Source organism: Pelophylax lessonae (assembly GCF_965119305.1).
Source record: "Pelophylax lessonae genome assembly, chromosome: 4".
NCBI lineage: Eukaryota > Metazoa > Chordata > Amphibia > Anura > Ranidae > Pelophylax > Pelophylax lessonae.
Genome location: NC_138771.1, coordinates 73,249,128 through 73,270,418, shown reverse-complemented (window position 1 = coordinate 73,270,418; position 21,291 = coordinate 73,249,128). Strand labels below are relative to the sequence as shown.

General features: G+C 43.9%; 1 protein-coding gene across 1 annotated transcript in view; it reads left to right on the top strand.

The window, feature by feature from the left end:
* The first annotated feature begins 642 nt into the window (after positions 1-642).
* ELL3 (elongation factor for RNA polymerase II 3) overlaps positions 643-21,291 on the top strand; it is a 202,455-nt gene continuing 181,806 nt past the window's right edge. The window contains exon 1 of the mRNA XM_082256956.1: positions 643-835. Coding sequence (XP_082113082.1) covers positions 698-835 — 138 coding nt within the window. The 5' untranslated portion in view covers positions 643-697. The remainder of the gene's footprint in view (positions 836-21,291) is intronic.

Genomic DNA, 21,291 nt, shown 5'->3' with positions numbered 1-21,291 from the left:
CAGGTGATCTGTGGGTGTAGAGGAAGGAGTGCACACAGTGTATGGGGGGGATCTCTGTACAGGTGATCTGTGAGTGTAGAGGAAGTAGTGCACACAGTGTATGGGGGGGGATCTCTGTACAGGTGATCTGTGAGTGTAGAGGAAGGAGTGCACACAGTGTATGTGGATCCCTGTACAGGTGATCTGTGAGTGCAGAGGAAGAAGTGCACAGTGTATGGGGGGGGGGGGTCTCTCTGTACAGGTGATCTGTGAGTGTAGAGGAAGTAGTGCACACAGTGTATGGGGGGGATCTCTGTACAGGTGATCTGTGAGTGTAGAGGAAGGAGTGCACACAGTGTATGTGGATCCCTGTACAGGTGATCTGTGAGTGCAGAGGAAGAAGTGCATACAGTGTATGGGGGGGATCTCTGTACAGGTGATCTGTGAGTGTAGAGGAAGGAGCGCACACAGTGTATGGGGGATCTCTGTACAGGTGATCTGTGGGTGTAGAGGAAGGAGTGCACACAGTGTATGGGGATCTCTGTACAGGTGATCTGTAAGTGTAGATCATGTCACACATGAACAGTCCCAAGTCAGATGTTTCCTTCGCCTCCCAGCTCAGCTGTCATGTACGCCCCACCCTCTCCCCGGACAGGCCCCGCCCCAGCCACACGCCTCCCTCGGGCTGCGCTATCCGGTGCGCTGTCAGTTGCTCGCCATGTCTCGGCCCGGAGAGGAGCTGTGCGGTACTCTGTCCTACCGGACCGAACCTCGGAGGACCCCCCGGCTCAGCCTCTTCCACCTCAAGCTGACCGACTCCGCTCTCCGCTGTGTACGGGACTTTCAGAAGGCTCAGGTAAGTCACCGCATCTGTCAGTGTGTGCCCGGAGCCGTTCATTGTAATACTAATGTCATCTGTCAGTGTGTCCCCCGATCAGTGCAACACTAATTGTTACACCAAATGCCATCTGTCAGTGTGTGTGCCCCGATCAGTGCAATACTTTACCCTGTGTGTCTGTAGAATACACAACTCATGGGCAGCATCTGTCACTGAGTCCCGATCCCTGCAATACTTTCCCCGTATGTGTTTGCTGTACACAGTCAGCCAGTGTTTGTCCTGATCGATGCAATATTTATAGCCAATCAGCTGTGCTGTACTGTACCTGTCAGTGTGTGCCCCGATCAATGCAATTCTTTATGCCCAAATATATCAGCTGTACTACATCTGTCAGTGTGTGCCCAGACCTGATCATTGCAATACTTCACCCCAAATATATCTGCTGTACTGCATCTGTCAGTGTGTGCCCAGACCTGATCATTGCAATACTTCACCCCAAATATATCAGCTGTACTACATCTGTCAGTGTGTGCCCAGACCTGATCATTGCAATACTTCACCCCAAATATATCTGCTGAACTGCATCTGTCAGTGTGTGCCCAGACCTGATAATTGCAATACTTCACCCCAAATATATCTGCTGAACTGCATCTGTCAGTGTGTGCCCAGACCTGATCATTGCAATACTTTACCCCAAATATATCTGCTGAACTGCATCTGTCAGTGTGTGCCCAGACCTGATCATTGCAATACTTCACCCCAAATATATCAGCTGTACTACATCTGTCAGTGTGTGCCCAGACCTGATCATTTCAATACTTGACCCCAAATATATCTGCTGAACTGCATCTGTCAGTGTGTGCCCAGACCTGATCATTGCAATACTTTACCCCAAATATATCTGCTGAACTGCATCTGTCAGTGTGTGCCCAGACCTGATCATTGCAATACTTTACCCCAAATATATCTGCTGAACTGCATCTGTCAGTGTGTGCCCAGACCTGATCATTGCAATACTTCACCCCAAATATATCAGCTGTACTACATCTGTCAGTGTGTGCCCAGACCTGATCATTTCAATACTTGACCCCAAATATATCTGCTGAACTGCATCTGTCAGTGTGTGCCCAGACCTGATCATTGCAATACTTTACCCCAAATATATCTGCTGTACTACATCTGTCAGTGTGTGCCCAGACCTGATCGTTGCAATACTTTACCCCAAATATATCTGCTGAACTGCATCTGTCAGTGTGTGCCCAGACCTGATCATTGCAATACTTTACCCCAAATATATCTGCTGTACTGCATCTGTCAGTCAGATCCGATCCACAAGCAATACTTTACCCCAAATATATCAGCTGTACTACATCTGTAAGGGTGTGCCCAGACCTGATCATTTCAATATTTTACCCTAAATATATTTGCTGTGCAGTACTTATCAGTGAGTGCCCTTATCCATGCAATACTTTACCCAAATATATCTGCTGTATTTCATCTGTCAGTGTGTGCACCCAGATCTGATCCAAGCAATTCTTTACCCCAAATATATTTGCTGTACAGTACTTATCAGTGTCTGCCCTTACTTAACCATGCAATACTTTACCCAAATATATCTGCTGTTGTGCATGTCAGTGTGTTCCCCAACCAGTGCAATACTTTATACTCAGATATATCTGCTGTACTGTACCTGTCAATGTGTGCTCTGATCTATGTGATACTTCACCCTAAATGGATCTGCTGTACTGCATCTGTTGGCACGTGCCACAATCAATGCAATAGTTTACCCCCTTATATTTGCATTATTACCCAACTTCTGTACTGCCTCTATCCCTTTTTGTCCCTATCCATGGATTACTTGATACCCAAATATCTCCACTGATCTGCATCTGCCAGTGTGTGTGCCCAGATCTGATCCATGCAATATTTTATCATACTGCATGTGTTTGCGGTACTGCACCTGTCATTGTATGCCCAAATCAATGTGATAATTTACCCCAGCAGGCCTGAAATTAAAAATTTGAGAGGGCCTCAAGTGTGGCCCTCAACACCTTTAGAGAGCCACACAATAAAAGCACAGTTTTGCATCTCAACACCCCAATTTTTGGTCTTACTGCATATTTTGCAATGCAAAAAAAAAAAACAGCATTGGTGTTACTGAGTGCAATAATAATCCCCAGCATCAATGTCAATGAGTGTAATAACCCTCAGAATCAGTGTCCAGTGAGTTCAATAATAACCCCCAGCACTGGTGTCAGTATTAATAACCCAACCCCCATGTTCAGTGACAGTGCACTTTAACCCCCCCCCCACATTGGTGGTCAATGACAGTGCACTTTAACCCCCCCCCCCCCATATTGGTGGTCAGTGGCAGTAAAAATGATCCCCCTCTAAATAGGTGGTCACGGGCAGTGAAAGTTAACCCTCCCCCTTACATTGGTAGCCAGTGGCAGTGGGAATTAATTCCACTCCCCTGCATTTTAGTCAGTGCCAATGAAAATTAACCCCCCCCCCCCATTACCCCTCACCCCTCAGGGCTCATGCCCCCATTGGTGATCTTTTACCTATCACACACTCCCCCACCACCCTCTAACATGGTGGCATTTTGTTGCACTGTTGGCAGAGATAATTGTGCCCACAGTACAGTCTCTCTCTTTCAGTGCTGGGTGCTGGAACACAGAGATCATTTCTGTGCCCTGCACCCAGCTGCCACTCTGCTTTCTGCATGGTGCCCATGAGCCTGAAAACCGCATTGGGCATAGGAGCTTTACCAATGTGTCTGCAGATTATCCAACTCCTGTACTGTATCTGTCACTGTATCATCCCAACCCCCATCCATACAATACTATATATGTCTGCTGTACTGCGCCTGTCACTGTGTGCCATCAGCCCTGATCCCTGCAATACATTCCCCAAACACTGCACCTATTACTGACCTCTTCCAGCCCCTATACATTGAATACTTTACCTCACAGATCTCTGCTGGTCACTCAACTCCTGCACTGCACCCATCACTGTGCTTCCTCCTCCCTGATCCATGCAAGACTTTTTCCATATGTGTCTGCTAAACAGCACCTGTCACTATGTGCCCAGGTCCATGAAATACTTCCCGCTGGTCACTTAACTCCTGTACTACACCAATAACAGTGCACCCTCTTCCCTGATTCATGGAATACTTCCCCCGGATATCTCTGCTGTACATCACCTGTCACTGTGCCCCCCAATTCTGTTCCCTGCAATGCACTCCCCAAATGCTGCACCTGTCACTGTGTGCCCCCCTCCGGTCCATGAAATACTTTCCCCAAATATCTCTTCTGGTCACTCAACTCCTGTACTCCACTTGTCACTGTCCCCTCAAATTTGATCCTTGTATTACTTCCCCCAAATATCTTTGGGAGACACCCAACTCCTATTCTTTCTATGGCACTATGTACCTCCAGACCTGATCCATTCAGTACTTCCCCCAAATGTCTGTGCTGGTCACCCAACTCCTGTACTGCACCTGTCACGGTGTGCTCCTGGCCCTGATCCATGAATTACCCAAATATCTCTGGGAGTCATCCAACGCCTTTACTTCCCCTGTTACTGTGTACCTCCAGACCCAATCTTCTCAGTGCTTCCCCAAATGTCTATGCTGGTCAACCAACTCCTGTTACTGTACCCATCACTGTGTGCCCCTGGCCCTGAGCCATGAAATACCCAAGTATCTCTGCTGGTCACCCAACTTCTGTACTTCCTCTGTTACTGTGTACCCCCAGACCTGATTCTTTCAATACTTCCCCAAATGTCTATGCTGGTTTCCCAACTCCTTTTACTGTACCCATCTCTGTGTGCCCCCGGCCCTGATCCATGAATTACCTAAATATCTCTGGTGGTCACCAACTCCTGTATTTCCCCTGTTACTGTGTACCCCAAAACTGATCCGGCCCTGATCCATGAATTACCCAAATATCTCTGCTTGTCACCAACTCCTGTATTTCATCTGTTACTGTGTTCCCCCAAAACTGATCCTTTTAATACTTCCCCCAAATGTCTATGCTGGTCACCCAACTCCTGTACTGTACCCATCACTGTGTGACTCTGGCCCTGATCCACGAATAGCACATAAATCTCTGGGGTTCACCCAACTCCTGTACTATACCTGTCACTGTGTACCCCCAGACCCGATCTTTTCAATGCTTTCCCCAAATGTCTATGCTGGTCAACCAACTCCTGTACTATACCCATCACTGTGTGCCCCCCGGCCCTGATCCATGAAATACCCAAATATCTCTGCTGGTAACTAACTCCTGTACTTCCCCTGTTACTGTGTACCCCCAGACCTGATCCTTTCAATATTTCCCCTAAATGTCTATGCTGGTCACCGAAATCCTGTTCTGTACCCATCACTGTGTGCCCCCTGCCCTAAACCATGAAATACCCAAATATCTCTGCTGGTCACTAACTCCTGTACTTCCCCCTGTTACTGTGTACCTCCAGACCTGATCCTTTCAATACTTCCCTCAAATGTCTATGCTGGTCACCTAGCTCCTGTACTGTACCCATCAATGTGTGCCCCCAGCACCTATCCATGGAATACTATACCCAAATATATCTGCTGGTGGTCTAACTCCTGTACTGCACCTGTCATATATTCTGCCATGGAATTCTTGTCCCATCTACAGAGGCATCGCTAAACCCGGGCATCTAGTGTACATTCCCGGGTCTTCTACCGAGTGCCCCAGGTGACCTCTACAATGGTTGCCATCCCCAGTATGGTCAGTTTTGGTAATCCATTTTTATTGCCATTTCTAAAATCATTTTCCCTCTATCCTTTGTTCTATCAAATGTGTTTAGGTAGATAATTATAGTTTTATTTAGTATATATAATTTTAATTAGGTTCCTGCATTTTACATTTACAATGCATATTTGTTTTTCACTTAACAATAATAGCCCATTGATGAGCATTGAAATATAGTGTATTCATATTTCATTTTTAGAACATAATTTCGCTTATCAACTTTTGATTTATTATTACTTTTTTAAGCAATATTTTATGTTTGATTGTTCAGTCGTGAGGTATGAGATACAACTTAGTCGACTTTTTATTGTGGTATACTACAAACCTTCTTAGTCTAGTTTCCCAGGGGTGCCCTGGGGCTTTAAGGAACCGGGAAACACCCCTTCCCATCTTATTACTTCTCCATTATCCCCATTCAATGCTAATCCATGTGTTCACAATACATTTCAAACAGTGCCTGCCCACAATCTTTATTATTATACTTGTTTCTTCTTCTTTATATGTTTTTATACAATCTTTCCAATTGTTTCTATTTGTTTTCCACCTTTTTTGTGTGTTTTTCTTCTGTAACACCTTCATTTGTCTACTCTACACTCATTTCATTTCCTCCTGACATATAGCCTATATTTTACCTGTGACATTTCGGTGTAAAGCCCCTGCCATCTGTTCTTCTCCTGGGAAATGGCCTTTCCCTGATAGCATGTCCTTGATATGCATTACCTGTTGATAGCAGCGAGCCTCCCACCTGCCAGCATATGTTCTGTGCTTTTCACCCGATCTCCACCTTTCCGCCTCTGTATAACACCCTACCCTATTGTGTGCTCTCCGATCAACATCAGGGTAATATTTCACAATAATTGGATGTCTGTAAATTAGGCTGCTTTCACACCGCTCGGCTGCGGAAACACAGAAAAAAACGCATATGCGTTCATGGTGCGTTTTCTGGGTGCCTATTACCCAGCGTGCACTTCTGAAACTTAAACATGTAACTTTTGCATGCATTTTTGAAGCACTTTGTTGGGTTTTCTATTTATTTTAATGGGGACCTATGTTTTTGATGTGATTTTGAAAACCGCATCAAATATACAGCATGCAGCAGGGGCGTAACTACAGGGGTTGCAATTGCCTGTGTGGCTCCCCTGTACACCTGGATAGGAGGGGCGGCAGGGGCAGCATGTAGAGAAAGCACTGTCTTCCTTTTTCCTCCTGTAGCTGACATTGTAAAAAAATAAAATAAAATGATAAAAAAATAATAAAATTAAAATACCAAAAAATAAAAACTACTGACACCAGTGGGTGAACTTCCAGGATCGCAAAGGTCACAGTTGTGACCGGGTGCTGGCACTCCAGCACCGTGGGGAGGCCCCAAGATTGCAGGAAGGGGGCCCACTGCAGAACTTGTGAAAGGGTCCCGCAATGAGAGTAAAGGGCCCCAGGATCAGTAGGAAGAGCCCACGGCTTGGAGGGAAGGGCCCCGGCCAGGGGTCCGGGGGGGTCCCTCATGGTTTCTTGCACCAGAGCCCTGAAGGTTCTAGTTACGCCACTGGCATGCAAGACTTTTCAAAACCCACCACACCTGCAACACAGTGGTCTGAAGAGTCCCATAGGATTGAAGGGCTAATTCACACTAGTTCATTGATCTGCATTTTAGTGCATCTGTAAAATGTGGGTCAATGCAGGGATGCCTAAAAAACAATTTTTTGCGTCCTGTTCACACTACAATGCTGTATTGACCTTTGTTGTGTTAAAATGCAACATGTATGAATTTTTTTTTTCCGTATAATTACGTTTTATTGAGTTTATGGAGTTCTCCATTAAATATACATTGGATCACACGATATGTACAAAACAGGTTCTACACATTAACAAACATGTTAGAAAACCAAACGTCTCTGCAACTGTATTCTGTTCTGCAGTATGCAGAAACCAATTTGAAAATTATACAAGCCAACCTGTAACACCCAGTGGCGGCCCGTCCATTGGGGACACAGGGGCGCCGCCCCCATCAATGCATCTGGCCCCCTAGTCTACATGCAGGGTGCCGGGTTCATGGATTCCAATGGGTTTTTTTTTTGTTTTAAGCACGTGATTAGAGCCTGAGGCTCTAATAGGCTTCAAAAAAGGGTGGGCTCGGGGTTCAGAGCACTGCGCCCTGAGCCCAACCAGTTGTGTGACAATAGCAAATGAACATTCGCTATTATCACACTGATTCTCCTCCCAGCCAATCAGGAAGCAGGTCGTGAGACCCCTTTCCCGATTGGCAGAAAAGAGAAGCAGTTTTACTGGCCATTGGCCAGGAAGAGGGAGGAGACGCACGGCCGGCCGGAGGAGAATCTCATGCCATCTGGGAAGGAGGAGGTAAGAATGCTGTCTGTCCGGCCGTCCATCCCGCAGGGGGTGGGGGAGGGTGGGGCATTTGCCTGCCGGCTGGTCGTCCTGGGGGGGGGGGGTGGGGGGCAGTGGTGGAATTGCCTCCCGGCTGGCCGTCCCGTAGGGGTTTGGGTTTTGCCGCCGCCCCCCCAAATTATCATGCACCAGCCGCCACTGGTAACACCTCATGTACAATCAAGGTAACTCTCTTAGACTCCGTTCACATATAGGTGATTTGGATGGCAGGCAAAATTGCCCCGATTCTGCCCACGATTCTGAACTATTTCAAGTCGGGAGACGCCTGAGCAATTCCCATGACTTGCAATGGAACCCCAAACGCAGCGTGATTTTGCCGCGACTGTCGCCTGATGAATCGCGGTAAAATCACGCAAACAGAATCGCGGGACGCCTGACGCCCAAAAGAAGTTCTTGCAATTCATTGGGTAAAAATTGGGGTGCCATTGCGCGATTTTACCGCAATTCATCGGGTAAAAAATGGGGTGCCATTGCGCGATTTTACCGCAATTCATCGAAAAAATATTGGGGCGCCATTGCGCGATTTTACCGCAATTCATCGGGTAAAAATTGGGGTGCCATTGCGCGATTTTACCGCAATTCATGGGGTAAAAATTGGGGTGCCATTGCGCGATTTTACCGCAATTCATCGGATAAAAATTGGGGTGCCATTGCAAGTCACGGGAATCGATTCGGCGTCCCACGGCTTGCAATGGTTCGGAATCGCGGGCAGAATCGCGGCAATTCTGCCCGCGATCCAAAACACCTATATGTGAACAGAGCCTTAGGTTGCATTCACACCTAAGCGTATAGTTTTAAGGCATTTTTTTAGGCGTTTTTTGCAGGTGTTTGGAGGCAGGCATTGACATCTAACAAAAACGCTTATAATCTGCCAAAAAAGAAGCTCATGTACTTTTCTGAGATTCAGGCAATTTGCATTAGGCAACAAAACCCTCATATGTGAACAGGGGCCATTGAAATGAATTTTGATATTGCTTGTTGGGCATTTTGAGACTTCAGAGATGAGTGTTTTACAAACTGAAAAATGCTCAGGGGTGAACAGGGCCTTAATAACTATGTACCAGAGAACAAAAATAAGGGAAAGAATACATGTATGCATTTTAATGCAATGCAGGTCAACGTGTGTAAAACACAGGTCAAAGCAACACAAGTGAAGAAGAAAAAGTTTTCTTTGTGATTTATTTTGCGACCCACAGGATGTGACGTTGCAATAAATCCTGCAAAATGCAGTGCATTTTAACGCTCGCTCAAAAAGATTTAAAACACTCATAAAATAGATGGAAACGTACATCGATTTTCCCTGCAAGTCAGTGTGAATTCAGCTATAAGGTATCCTGTTTATTGTGTTTTTGCTATTGTTTTTTACCATATAAAAAAATTGCAGCAAAAACTCATCAGTGTGAAAGAAGCCGTGGTGAGCGTAATCCCAGGTCTGGTACACTGAAAACAGAGGGATTTCAGGGCTACACTGTTGATTTTTTTTTTCTTTTAATCTTTTTATTTCCAAACCAATGCACAGAGCTCGTTTTTTTTGGCTGTTCTGTGCATTGAGTATCAAAAAGCTTAGTAAATAATCTAATTTTTTACACTAAAATTTGTTCAAAAATGTATTTAAATTGATACTAAAGCTAAAAAAATGTTATTACCTTAAAGTGATTGTAAAGGTTTAATTTTTTTTTCATTAAAATACCAAACATGTTATACTTACCAGCTGAGTGAAATGGTTTTGCAAAGAGTGGCAAAAGTGGAACTTCCACTTATATGCTTCCTCCCCTCTCCGGTGCCACATTTGGCACCTTTCAGGGAGGAGGGGGGAAACGGGTACCTGTTTTTGACAGTTACCCTTCCCCACTACCCGGAGAAATCGCCACAGCGCTGTCCCTCAGAAGTTCGGCCCCCCTGATTCTTCCTCCGCCACCGGTAAGTAATTAGTAAGGGCAGCGCGCTTTGCGCATGCGCAGTAGGGAACCAGCTGTGAAGCCCAAAGGCTTTACTGCCGGGCTCTCTTACCCTGAATGGCGGCAGCACCCGAGAGTGGATACGAAAATCAGCTTCGGGTGCCGACATCGCGGGAACCCTGGACAGCTAAGTTCTAATATTTAAAAGTCAGCAGCTACAGTATTTGTAGCTGCTGACGTTTCATTTTTTTTCCTAGGGGGAGGAACTCCTCTTTAAAAACACCTTTCCATATTATTCGGTGTCCATGCCGTAAGTGGCATAGGTGTTTTCAAGCTGCAAACCCCCCCCCCCCCCCCCCAAAAAAAAAAAACAGGGCCAGTGTGTTTTGGAGCAGCAGCTGTAAAAACGCTTGACGCTGCTAAACGTGTGATAAATTTGTATACAGCGTTAAACTGCGTTAAGCATTTTTAAGCTGTAGTAATTGGATTAGGGGATGGAAAATAGAACAGGGCAGAGAAATGCTGCTAAACGCAGCTAAATGTGTGATAAAGTTGTATACAGCGTTAAGCTGCGTCAAGCGTTTTTAAGCTGTATTAATCAGATTAGGGGATGGAAAATAAAATTGGGCAGAGAAACGCTGCTAAACGCGGCTAAATGTGTGATAAAGTTGTATACAGTGTTAAGCTGCGTCAAGCGTTTTTAAGCTGTATTAATCGGATTAGGGGATGGAAAATAGAAGAGGGCAGAGAAACGCGGCTAAACACGGCTAAACGCGTGATAAAGTTGTATACAGCGTTAAGCGGCGTCAATCGTTTTTAAGCTGTATTAATCGGATTAGGGAGTGGAAAATAGAAGAGGGCACAGAAATGCTGCTAAACGCTAACGCGGCTAAACGCACATTGACAACAAGGCAAAATGCTTCTAAAAGCGCGTTTTTACAGCTGCTTTTTCCTGGCATTGATACTGGTTTTGCAGCTCATTTTTTTTAAAACACCCTGTGTGCATCAGCCTAAGGATAATGTTTAGTATCACTTTCATTCTTACCTTGCCCTAAATTTATCTTTTTTTTTATTTTTTTTTTATTTTTTACAGAATAGTGTCATAGCTTACACTTTAGCCTCCCATAGCCCTGCATTTGTGTTCCTTTCATTCTGTGTGATCTCAATTCTCTATTTATCATTCAGTGTATTCCTTCACACCTTGGCAATAGCTATAAATCTCTGTCAGATTCCGATGAGCAATAACACCGATCATCTCTGCACAGCATAATATGCAGGTCATGACAAGCAAACTTTATCATATCCACCCGCCCACAATATGTTTTCCTGGTTTGCTTTTTATAAATAAGGGTTTTATGAAACTCTACAGGAATCCGAGCTCAGCCAGGCCATCCTTGGGGGTCAAAAAACTGTTTAAAAAAAAAAAAGATATTTTTCTTATTTGTTATACCTATTTTTGAACTACATGGTATTCATTATATTATATTGTATCTGTAATTATCTTTATACCCGTACTTTATTATGTTACTTTCTTATTGTTGCATCTAAGAGCCGGTTCACACTAATCCGACTCAAAGTCGCCCCGACTTTGGGCGACTTAGAAGTCGTCTGTGCAGCGCAACTTCATCGCGGCTTGCAAACGACTTCTCATAATAGAAGTCAATGCAAGTCGCTGCGACTTTGCCAAAAAATAGTGCAGGAACCGTTTTCTAAGTCGGAGCGACTTGAGTCACTCTGTTTAGAACGGTTCCATTGCACAGCATTGGGAGTCGCCTGACAAGTCGGAGTAGTGTGAACCGTCTCTAAATCTCCTTGTATAACATGTAAAAACTCAATAAAACAAATTTGACAAGTAAAAAAAATATATATGTTGTAAGCTTTAGCCTAGGTTCACACCTAGCATCTCGGAAACGCACGTTCTTGCGTGCGTTTCTGCGTTACACACAAAGGCAAGCCCGTTCATTTCAGTGGGCTGCCCTACACAAAACAAACGCACCAAAGAAGCTCATGTACCATTTTGGGCATACTGTAGAACAGGGGTGTCAAACTCAATTTAATCATGGGCCACATTGCATTATGATTGCCCTCAAAAGGGCAAGCTGTAACTGTAAGACTAGATGTCCAGAGCATCCCCTACCCTTACATAGGATGTCAAGAGCCTCCCCACCATCAGCATTTGAGTCCCCCACCCTCCCTTTTATCACTATGCACCCCCCTTACTTTGTGCTGCTGCTGGGAAGAAGCTGGAGGCATTGCTGGAAAGCAGAAAATAGGGTATGAAGGAGGAGCAGAGGAGGGCTGGAGCTCTCCTGCAGCTGCAGGAGAGGTGCGAGGGCCACATAAAATGGCCTGGAGGGCCAGAATCGGCCCACAGGCCTTGTGTTTGACACATGTGCTGTAGAAATTTGCAGATTTTTTACCCATGCATTTGTTTTCCGTTTTGACGCACAAGAAGACGCACGGCCACATTTGGGGTGCTATTAACAATGAAAGTTGTGAATGGAGTCTTAAAGCTGATGTATGGGCAAAACAAATTTTACCTAGATATGTGCGGTTTGCTTCATTCCGAATAAATATTCAGACACATTTTTTCTTATTCAGGCATTCGGATATGTCCGAATATCCAAATTACAGTATAAACAAAGTTTACCGAATGCTCCACATAACCAAAATAAATTAGTCTGAATTTCCAAAGTTCAAATTTCAAATTTGGATTTTATATCGAATTCTATTCGAATTTGAACTGTAAACATATTTCTGAAATTGAAGACTGTGTGTGTGTTACCAAATCATGCTGTTTTTGTTAAGCCAAAGGTGATTTAAAGAGTCATTGTAATCATTTGATGAAGATTTTTTTTTGTTTGTTCACTTTGCTGCATTCGAATTGAAATAAAATCCAAAATGTTTGATTCAACCAATTCCAAATTTATCGATTTGAATGCTTCAGATTTAAAAAAAAAGGTAAATTCAAAGAAAAATCGAAAAAGACATAAAGTGAATTCCAAATATGAATTCCGAATACAAATCCTGAATACGAATTGAACGAATCAACTGAATTTAACAAAACTAAATCACTAGATTAACTAATCTAAACGAAACAAAACTAATTTTTTCAACTTTACCTATAAATGTGAGTACCCGGTTATAATTAGTTTTTTTTAGGAAAAGAATTCAGACCTTTTCTAAAGCAATCTACTGAGCTGGCCAGAACCACCTCTGGAGGGAGTCTATTCCACATTTTCACAGCTCTTACAGTGAAGAAACCTTTCTATATTTAGAGACGAAATCTGTTTTCCTCTAGATGTAAAGAGTGCCCCCTTTTCCTCTGTGTTGACCTTAAAGTGAATAACTCAACACCAAGTTCACTATATGGACCCCTTATGTATTCATACATGGTGACCATATGCCCCTAATCTCCTCTTCTCTAGAGAGAATAAATTCAGTTCACACATCTTTGGAGCTAACGTATTTTTAGTGCGTAAATGGCCAAAAATTATTTTTGGCCAAACTCCAGCTTTAACTTTTTTTTAAACATATTGGCTACCTTTCTTTTGGGCTTTGGTCTGGTCTTCCTGGGCTTTGGTCTGGTCTGGCCATTGCATTACCCAAGATTGTTTTTTACATAAAAATGATAAATCCCAGTTATCATTGTTTTTATGAGTATTTCCCTGTAAAACCTTGCCTGACATTTGTGCCTGTCCAGATGTTCATGTCCAGATAGCCTTCCAACTGAATGCCAAAGCATTGTCTCTATCAGTACTGATGCATACAAGGAGCTAGGCTTTGACATGTTGGCAGGCACCTGTAAAATCTACAGATGTTCTACAACATCAGAAATCTACAGTCTCAGTTTCTTAATTATTACTTTCAGTTTCCATAGAGAACACTATTCTTTCTACCTAAATTAGTATTTAGAAGCAGAATCTGAGAATCCCAGTGTAAAGTGAGACTAGAGAAACAGGTGTATGGAACACAATGCTTTCTTTTCAAGTATTGGTTTCACGCATATGATAGCCTATGACAGCCTTTGTTAGTCTTTTTAGCAAAAAAAAAAAAAAAAACCTTGAAATAATTTGAATGTATCAAGGAATCCCTGCTAAAATATAATTTTAGATACAGCTTATTGTACATTAGAGTACTAAGCAAGTTGTTATTATTATTATAAAAATAAATAAACAAACTAATGAAGAATGTAGCATATTTAGCAAATGGGACAACCAGAGTAGATCTTTTTTAACACCACTTTGAACTATTTTAAGTAATAATAATTAATATGTAATAAAAAATATTCTCTAGGAAAGAAACAGTGCTAAATAGAGAAGTTACCCCCTTCCATTGGATGTCAATGCAGTGCTTATTTACACTGAATGTCAGTGGGAGAAGTAATCTAGATTAGTGTATAGAGGAAGAAGTACCCTAGTTGGAAGTCACTGGGAGAAGTATACTAGATTGTTGGTCAGTAGAGGAAAAAGCCAAGATTGATGGTCAGTGGGGGAAGTACCCGAGATTGGTGGTCAATGGAGTAGGTACCCAAGATTAGTGGTCGGTGAAAGAAGGACCCAAGATTGGTGGCCAGTGGGAGAAGTACCCAAGGTTAGTGGTCAGTGGGGGAAGTACCCAAGGTTACTGGTCAGTGGGGGAAGTACCCAAGGTTACTGGTCAGTGGGGGAAGTACCCAAGGTTACTGGTCAGTGGGGGAAGTACCCAAGGTTAGTGGTCAGTGGGGGAAGTACCCAAGGTTAGTGGTCAGTGGGGGAAGTACCCAAAATTGGTGGTCAGTGGGGGAAGTACCCAAGATTGGTGGTCAGTGGGGGAAGTACACAAGTTTGGTGGTCAGTGTTGAGAAGTAACCAAGGTTGGTGGTCAGTGGGAGCAGTGCCCAAGATTGGTAGTCAGTGGGGGCAGTGCCCGTGATTTGTGGTCAATGGGGGCAGTGCCTATGATTTGTGGTAATTGATCATTGGTCAGTGATTAAAGGGCCCAACATTGATGGCCAGTGGGAGAAGCACCAGAGTTGATGGTCAGTGAGAGAAGCACCCAAAGTTGATGGTCAGTGGGAGAAGCACCCAAGGTTGGTGGTCAGTGGGAGAAGCACCCAAGGTTGGTGGTCAGTGGGAGAAGCACCCAAGGTAGGTGGTCAGTGGGAGAAGCACCCAAGGTTGGTGGTCAGTGGGAGAAGCACCCAAGGTAGGTGGTCAGTGGGAGAAGTACTCAAGGTTGGTGGTCAGTGGAAGAGGCATTCTAGATTGGTGGTCAGTGGGAGCAGTGCCCAAGATTGGTGGTCAATGAGAGCAGTGCCCAAGATTTGTGGTCAGTTGGAGCAGTGCCCAAGATTAGTGGTCAGTGGGAGCAGTGCAAAAGATTGGTGGTCAGTGAGGCGCAGTGACCATAATTTTTGGTCATTAAGAGTAGTGCCCAAGATTGGTGGTCAGTGGGAAAAGCACCCAAGGTTGGTGGTCAGTGGGAGAAGTTCCTTAAGGTTGGTGGTCAGTGGGAGAGGTATTCTAGATTGGTGGTCAGTAGGGGAGGTATTCTAGATTGGTGGTCAGTGGGAGTAGTACCCTAGATTGGTGGTCAGTGGGAGAAGTACCCTAGATTGGTGGTCAGTGGGAGAAGTACCCTAGATTGGTGGTCAGTGGGAGATGTAGCCCAGCTTGGTGGTCAGTGGGAGAAGTACCATAATTTTTGGTCATTAAGAGTAGTGCCCAAGATTGGTGGTCAGTGAGTGAAGCACCCAAGATTGGTGGTCAATGATTAAAGAGCCCAAGATTGATGACCAGTGGGAGAAGCACCAAGGTTGGTGGTCAGTGGGAGAAGCACCCAAAGTTGGTGGTCAGTGGAAGAAGCACACAAGGTTGGTGGTCAGTGGGAGAAGTACCCAAGGTTGGTGGTCAGTGGGAGAAGTTCCTTAAGGTTGGTGGTCAGTGGGAGAGGTATTCTAGATTGGTGGTCAGTAGGGGAGGTATTGTAGATTGGTGGTCAGTGGGAGAAATACCCTAGATTGGTGGTCAGTGGGAGTAGTACCCTAGATTGGTGGTCAGTGGGAGAAGTACCCTAGATTAGTGGTCAGTGGGAGAAGTACCCTAGATTGGTGGTCAGTGGGAGAAGTACCCCCTTACACTGTTTGTCAATCTAGTGGCCTCTTGCATTCATGGTAAGACAGTAGATCAATCTGCTAATGCCACCACTGCTCAAGGAACCCCAAGCAGCCTCTTCCCTGAAGGACCCCTGGTTGAGAAGACATGTATATGACATGGCAGTAAAAAGAACATCAATCATACATGAAGTGTTGTAATCCAAATCCCACTTTTTACAACGTTGGACTACTCAGGACAAGACAAGATAATTATTGATTGGTTGCAATGGGTTACTGCACTTTTCTCATTAATAACTGGTGTCATAAATAAGCCTTTAAAAAAAAAGGGGATCTGACAGTAACCAATGTTTTGACTGTTGTACTTTAGTTTTATCTACATTCGAGTGGAGTTATGTTTGCTTAATGTAGTGAAAGTATAGCCTGATTATTGACACATACCAGATTGCTTCATACTATATACACAATAACTTAAAGTATGTATGTGGGTATTTGTTACACTGACAGTTGGAAAAGTTGTGCAAAGACTGTGGCTGCTGATTTTCATATCTGTAGCCTGTTCTTCTCTAGAAGCCTGACACAAGGGGCCAGTTCCTGCAAGAAAGTATCACGTTTTGTAATAGCTAATGAAGTTGTAGACATGATCTTTATCTGATTCAAAGCTAAATCAGATTTACTATTGCTTGTATGGACAGCAATACATCAAAAGTGACCATGCAGCTACTTAGAACCAGCAGAGTAACTGAGCAGTGTCGATCGAGCAGCATCTGGGAAGCTAAACTGTCCTACACCAGTGGCCCTCACCTGATAAAAGTATAAGTAGCCCCGAGGACATTCAACCTTCCGCCACCTATCCCAGCATTCCCTAGATGTTCATCTCATGTTAACTAAGCAATATTGTTCTTTTTACTGCTGGATTTAGATAAGTGTACCTCATAAAAAGATAATTATAGTCACTGAATAATATAAGTACATTAAATCTGTATTCCATGATTGTTATTACCTTGGTGAGATTGAAATACCCTGATTTAGGGTATTTAGTTACTAATAAAAAAGCACTTGTTAATTTTGATTTTATTTTTAGCTATAAATACACATATAAAAAAAGAGCGATATGCTGTAGTACCTCTTGCATTAAATTCTCATAAAGGCAGGCTTTTATAGCTGGCATTATACATGGGGAAATCCTCTATGGCATTTCATGAATGGAATGTTTACTTCCTCTCTGCCAATGTGAAAGATGCAGTTACCCTATATGTAAATCTGACACTCACTTACTATGCTGTATATTTCCATGCAGAACATTTGAAGTAATTATTGTATTGTGAGAGAATAAACTGTCCATAAGCATGAGATAACAATCATCCAGTAAAATATAAAAGGCTTCATGTACACTACAGCTCCTAAACTTAAAGTGGAGTTCCACCCATTTGTAATAAATTGGATTACATAGATGTATGTAATGCCCTTTAACCACTTTACCCCCAGCCCTATTTCGGACACTTTTTGTTCACAAGTTAAAACCAGTATTTTTTCCTAGAAAACTACTTAGAACCCCCTAACATTATATATATTTTTTTAGCAAAGACTCTGGAGAATAAAATGTCGGTCATTGCAAAATTTTTTGTCACGCGGTATTTGCGCAGCGGTCTTTAAAACGCCATTTTTTTGGAAAAATTTAGAAAAATCACATTTCACTGCATTTAAAAAATACTAAACAGTAAAGTTAGCCCATTTTTTTGTATATTGTGAAAGATGATGTCACGCCGAGTAAATAGATACCCAACATGTTACGGTTTAAAATTGCGCCCCCCCCCCCCTGTGGGATGGCGACAAACTACGGTCAATAGAGATCTCAATCTGTGACGCTTTAAATTTATTTAACGGTTACCAGTTTAGAGTTAGAGTGTAGCTATTTTTTTTAAATTATTGCCCACGCTCTGGCGATCGCGGTGATACCTCACATGTGTGGTTTGAACAGCGATTTCATTCGCGGCTCGACTTGCGTTTACGTTTTTTTTTGTGCGCGAGCTAACGGTGATGGGGGCGGCTAAATTTTTTTTTTTCCTATTTATTTTTTCTTTTTTTTTAACTTTATTACAGGTTTTTTTAAAAAAAAAAATCTGATCACTTTTATTGCTGTCACAAGCAATGTAAACATCCCTTGTGACACCAATATGTAGTGACAGGTACACTTTATGGAGGGATCGAGGGTCTAAAAGACCCTAGACCCCTCCACTACACTTCCCTGTATGCAAAACGCCGAAAACGGCATTTTTGCATACAGCCGTTTTTCAAATCTGCCGCCTTTTGCAGCAGAGTAACCCGGATGTGACGTCATGGACGCCGCCTCCGGGTTCCGTCATCGGAGACCCGATCGATGCCGTTTCCGGCATTCATCGGGACTCCATCCAGCCGGCGGACGTGCCGGCTGGGTGCTCGGGGCTCCCGGTGGGACGGGAGCCCCGGGCAAATCCACGGAAGGCGGCGGGAGGGGGGGGACGTCCCCTCCCGCCCCCCGGGTAACGATCGAGCGGCTCCCGAGCCGCATCGATTGTTACCGACGGAAAGCCGACCGTCGGCTTCAAACAACCGTACCGGGATGATGCCTCTAGCTAGAGGCATCATCCCGGTATAACCACTCAAAGTCAGCCGACGTAGATCTACGTGGCTGGTCGTTAAGTGGTTAAAACGTCTTTTACCAATGGAAAGTTTTTTTTTGTTGCTAGTGAATACCTTATTTTCTTCTTTATTTATCCTCTTCTCACTTCCGGGTCCGGTCAGCGATTACGTCATTCGGCGATTCGCAGTGTGTGCTGGGATGTATCTCAGGCATGAAATCTCGCATTATTACACAGGAGATGAACTGTACTGCGTGCTCTGCCCCGCCTCCTCTCAGTGAGCTGTACTGTATGTATTGTATCGAGGCCGTGCTCTGCCCCGCCTCCTCTCAGTGAGCTGTACTGTATGTATTGTATCGAGGCCGTGCTCTGCCCCGCCTCCTCTCAGTGAGCTCAGTGAGGATATAATGCTTTCAGTCCTCGCTCACTGAGAGGAGGCGGGGCGGAGCACTGCCTCAATAAAACACATACATACAGCTCACTGAGAGGAGGCGGGGCGGAGGCGGGGCAGAACACGCAGTACAGCTCATCTCCTGTGTAATAATGCGAGATTTCATGCCTGAGATACATCCCAGCACACACTGCGAATCGCCGAATGACGTAATGACCCAGAAGTGAGAAGATGATAAATAAAGCAGAAAATAAGGTATTTACTAGCAAAAAAAAAAAAAACTTTCCATTGGTAAAAGTCGTTTTAAAGGGCATTACATACATCTAAAGTCACTAAAATGGGTAGAACTCCACTTTAAGTTCTAAACTCAACTCCATAAAAGCCTACGGGGTTGATTTACTAAAGGCAAATAGACTGTGCACTTTACCAAGTGCAGTTGCACTCTGCAAGTGGAGTTGTTCCAGAGCTTTGTAAATGAGGTAAAGCTTCACTTTGCAAAGAATACCCAATGACATGTAAGGAAAATATAAAGGGTAACTCCACTTTTGTAGGGAAAAAAATAGCAAATAAAGAAAAAAATAATATAGTGTATACAATTGTGACACAAATCATATTGTAATTGAATGTTATTAAAAATTACCTTTCCTTTTCAATCTGCAGCCGCTGTAATTTTCTGAAAATGCAATGCAATATGGCTACCTGGAGGTGTTCTGTACAGAATGTGTACTGACCACACCCCAGAAACATCATTTCCTGCTTGTGTGATTGGCTCACAAATTTTCCCAGAAGTCTGCCTAAGATACAAGTCAGATTTCTGGCATCCCCTGCAACAAAAATGTCATTTTTGGTGAGATACTCCCAATAGGAACACATCTAAAGGAATGCAGACCCAGCAGATTCTCTCATTAGTGCTCTGCAGCTGCACAGCTGAGTGATAATTATGAAACCACTCCCATTAGACCCACTCTGCACAGAGGGACAAACGGTGATTTCCTCAGAATAACAAAAGGTAGGAATCTGCAATATAGGTTGTTATAATCCTTGCAATGTACATAGATCACCCATTCGGGAACGCTTTTTTCTCTGGACAAAAGTGGAGTTATGCTTTAAATAAACAGTAATTTTGCTTGCACACAATTGGATGATGGAAGTCAGCAAAGCTTCTGCTCTTTTATTAAGCTCTGGAGCAACTGCATTTGCAGAGTGCACAGTCTATTTGCTGTTAGTAAATCAACCCCTGTGTGTCAATGTACTCATAGGCTTTTACCAGAGTTTAGGAGCTGCTGCGGTTAGGGGAGCTTCAACCTCCCTCTCCTGAATGTGAAAGAATCGCGTTCAGGATAGGAACGTTTAGACCACCGTGACCAGCCGTCAAAGTAGGCTATGTGTACATGTCTGTGAGGGCCAGCAGCCTGCCAGGTATCAGCGGGAACATTGTTGGATAACCTCAATCCTTTTTACCCCCAAAATAAGGGGCATCATCTGCCTGAAATAACTCTTCTCTCCATTAACTAAAGCATGAACACTTGGTTGAGCCAGAGCCAAGATGACTTTTCCAGGAGTACTGTACTATCATGGTGCATGAGGGTGGTCAGATAATTAATGCACATCCATCCATTCTTGGAGGTCTATGGGAATCTATGTTTTCATATGCAAGCCTTACTGGATGTGCAGTGAGCCACTAATCATCTTCTCTGTTCTGTAAAATCTTTGAACTGTTGGAATTTTTGAGGAATATCATGACCTCCATGAAAGTGCTTAGTTCCTTGCTTTCTGTAAGTGTGATCACATGCATGTCTGGACGCTTATAATATTGTAGCACTGCCCACAGAAGGACTGCCATATTCTTACTTTATGGGCCCCCCTGAGTTACCAGCATACGATAATGACAGTTTCTAGTTCTTTCTTTCTCCTTCCTTGGCTTGTTCCAATAATCAGTCCAGGGTTTTTTTGGTTGTTTTGTGTTTATTATAAATTAGGGATAGGAGAAGGGAATAGTGGGATACTCCAAATTAACTATGCACAATGGTTGAGGACTCCTATCTCCAGGTACAGCCAGGCTGTTGATTCACCCTGCCACTATGGGTGAATTTGGGAATTAAGTCTCTTTTCCTAAGACGACTTGGTGGACTAGCAATTATTTTCAGGACACTCTCACTAGCATTCTCTTTCTCTTCACTGCTGACTCCCGTCCTCTGACTATCCTACACGTGGGGTGGCCCCCCCTCAGGTCAGGCCCCTTGACACTGTACTCACTATACTGTGGTCCCAGGGTCTCCCCCT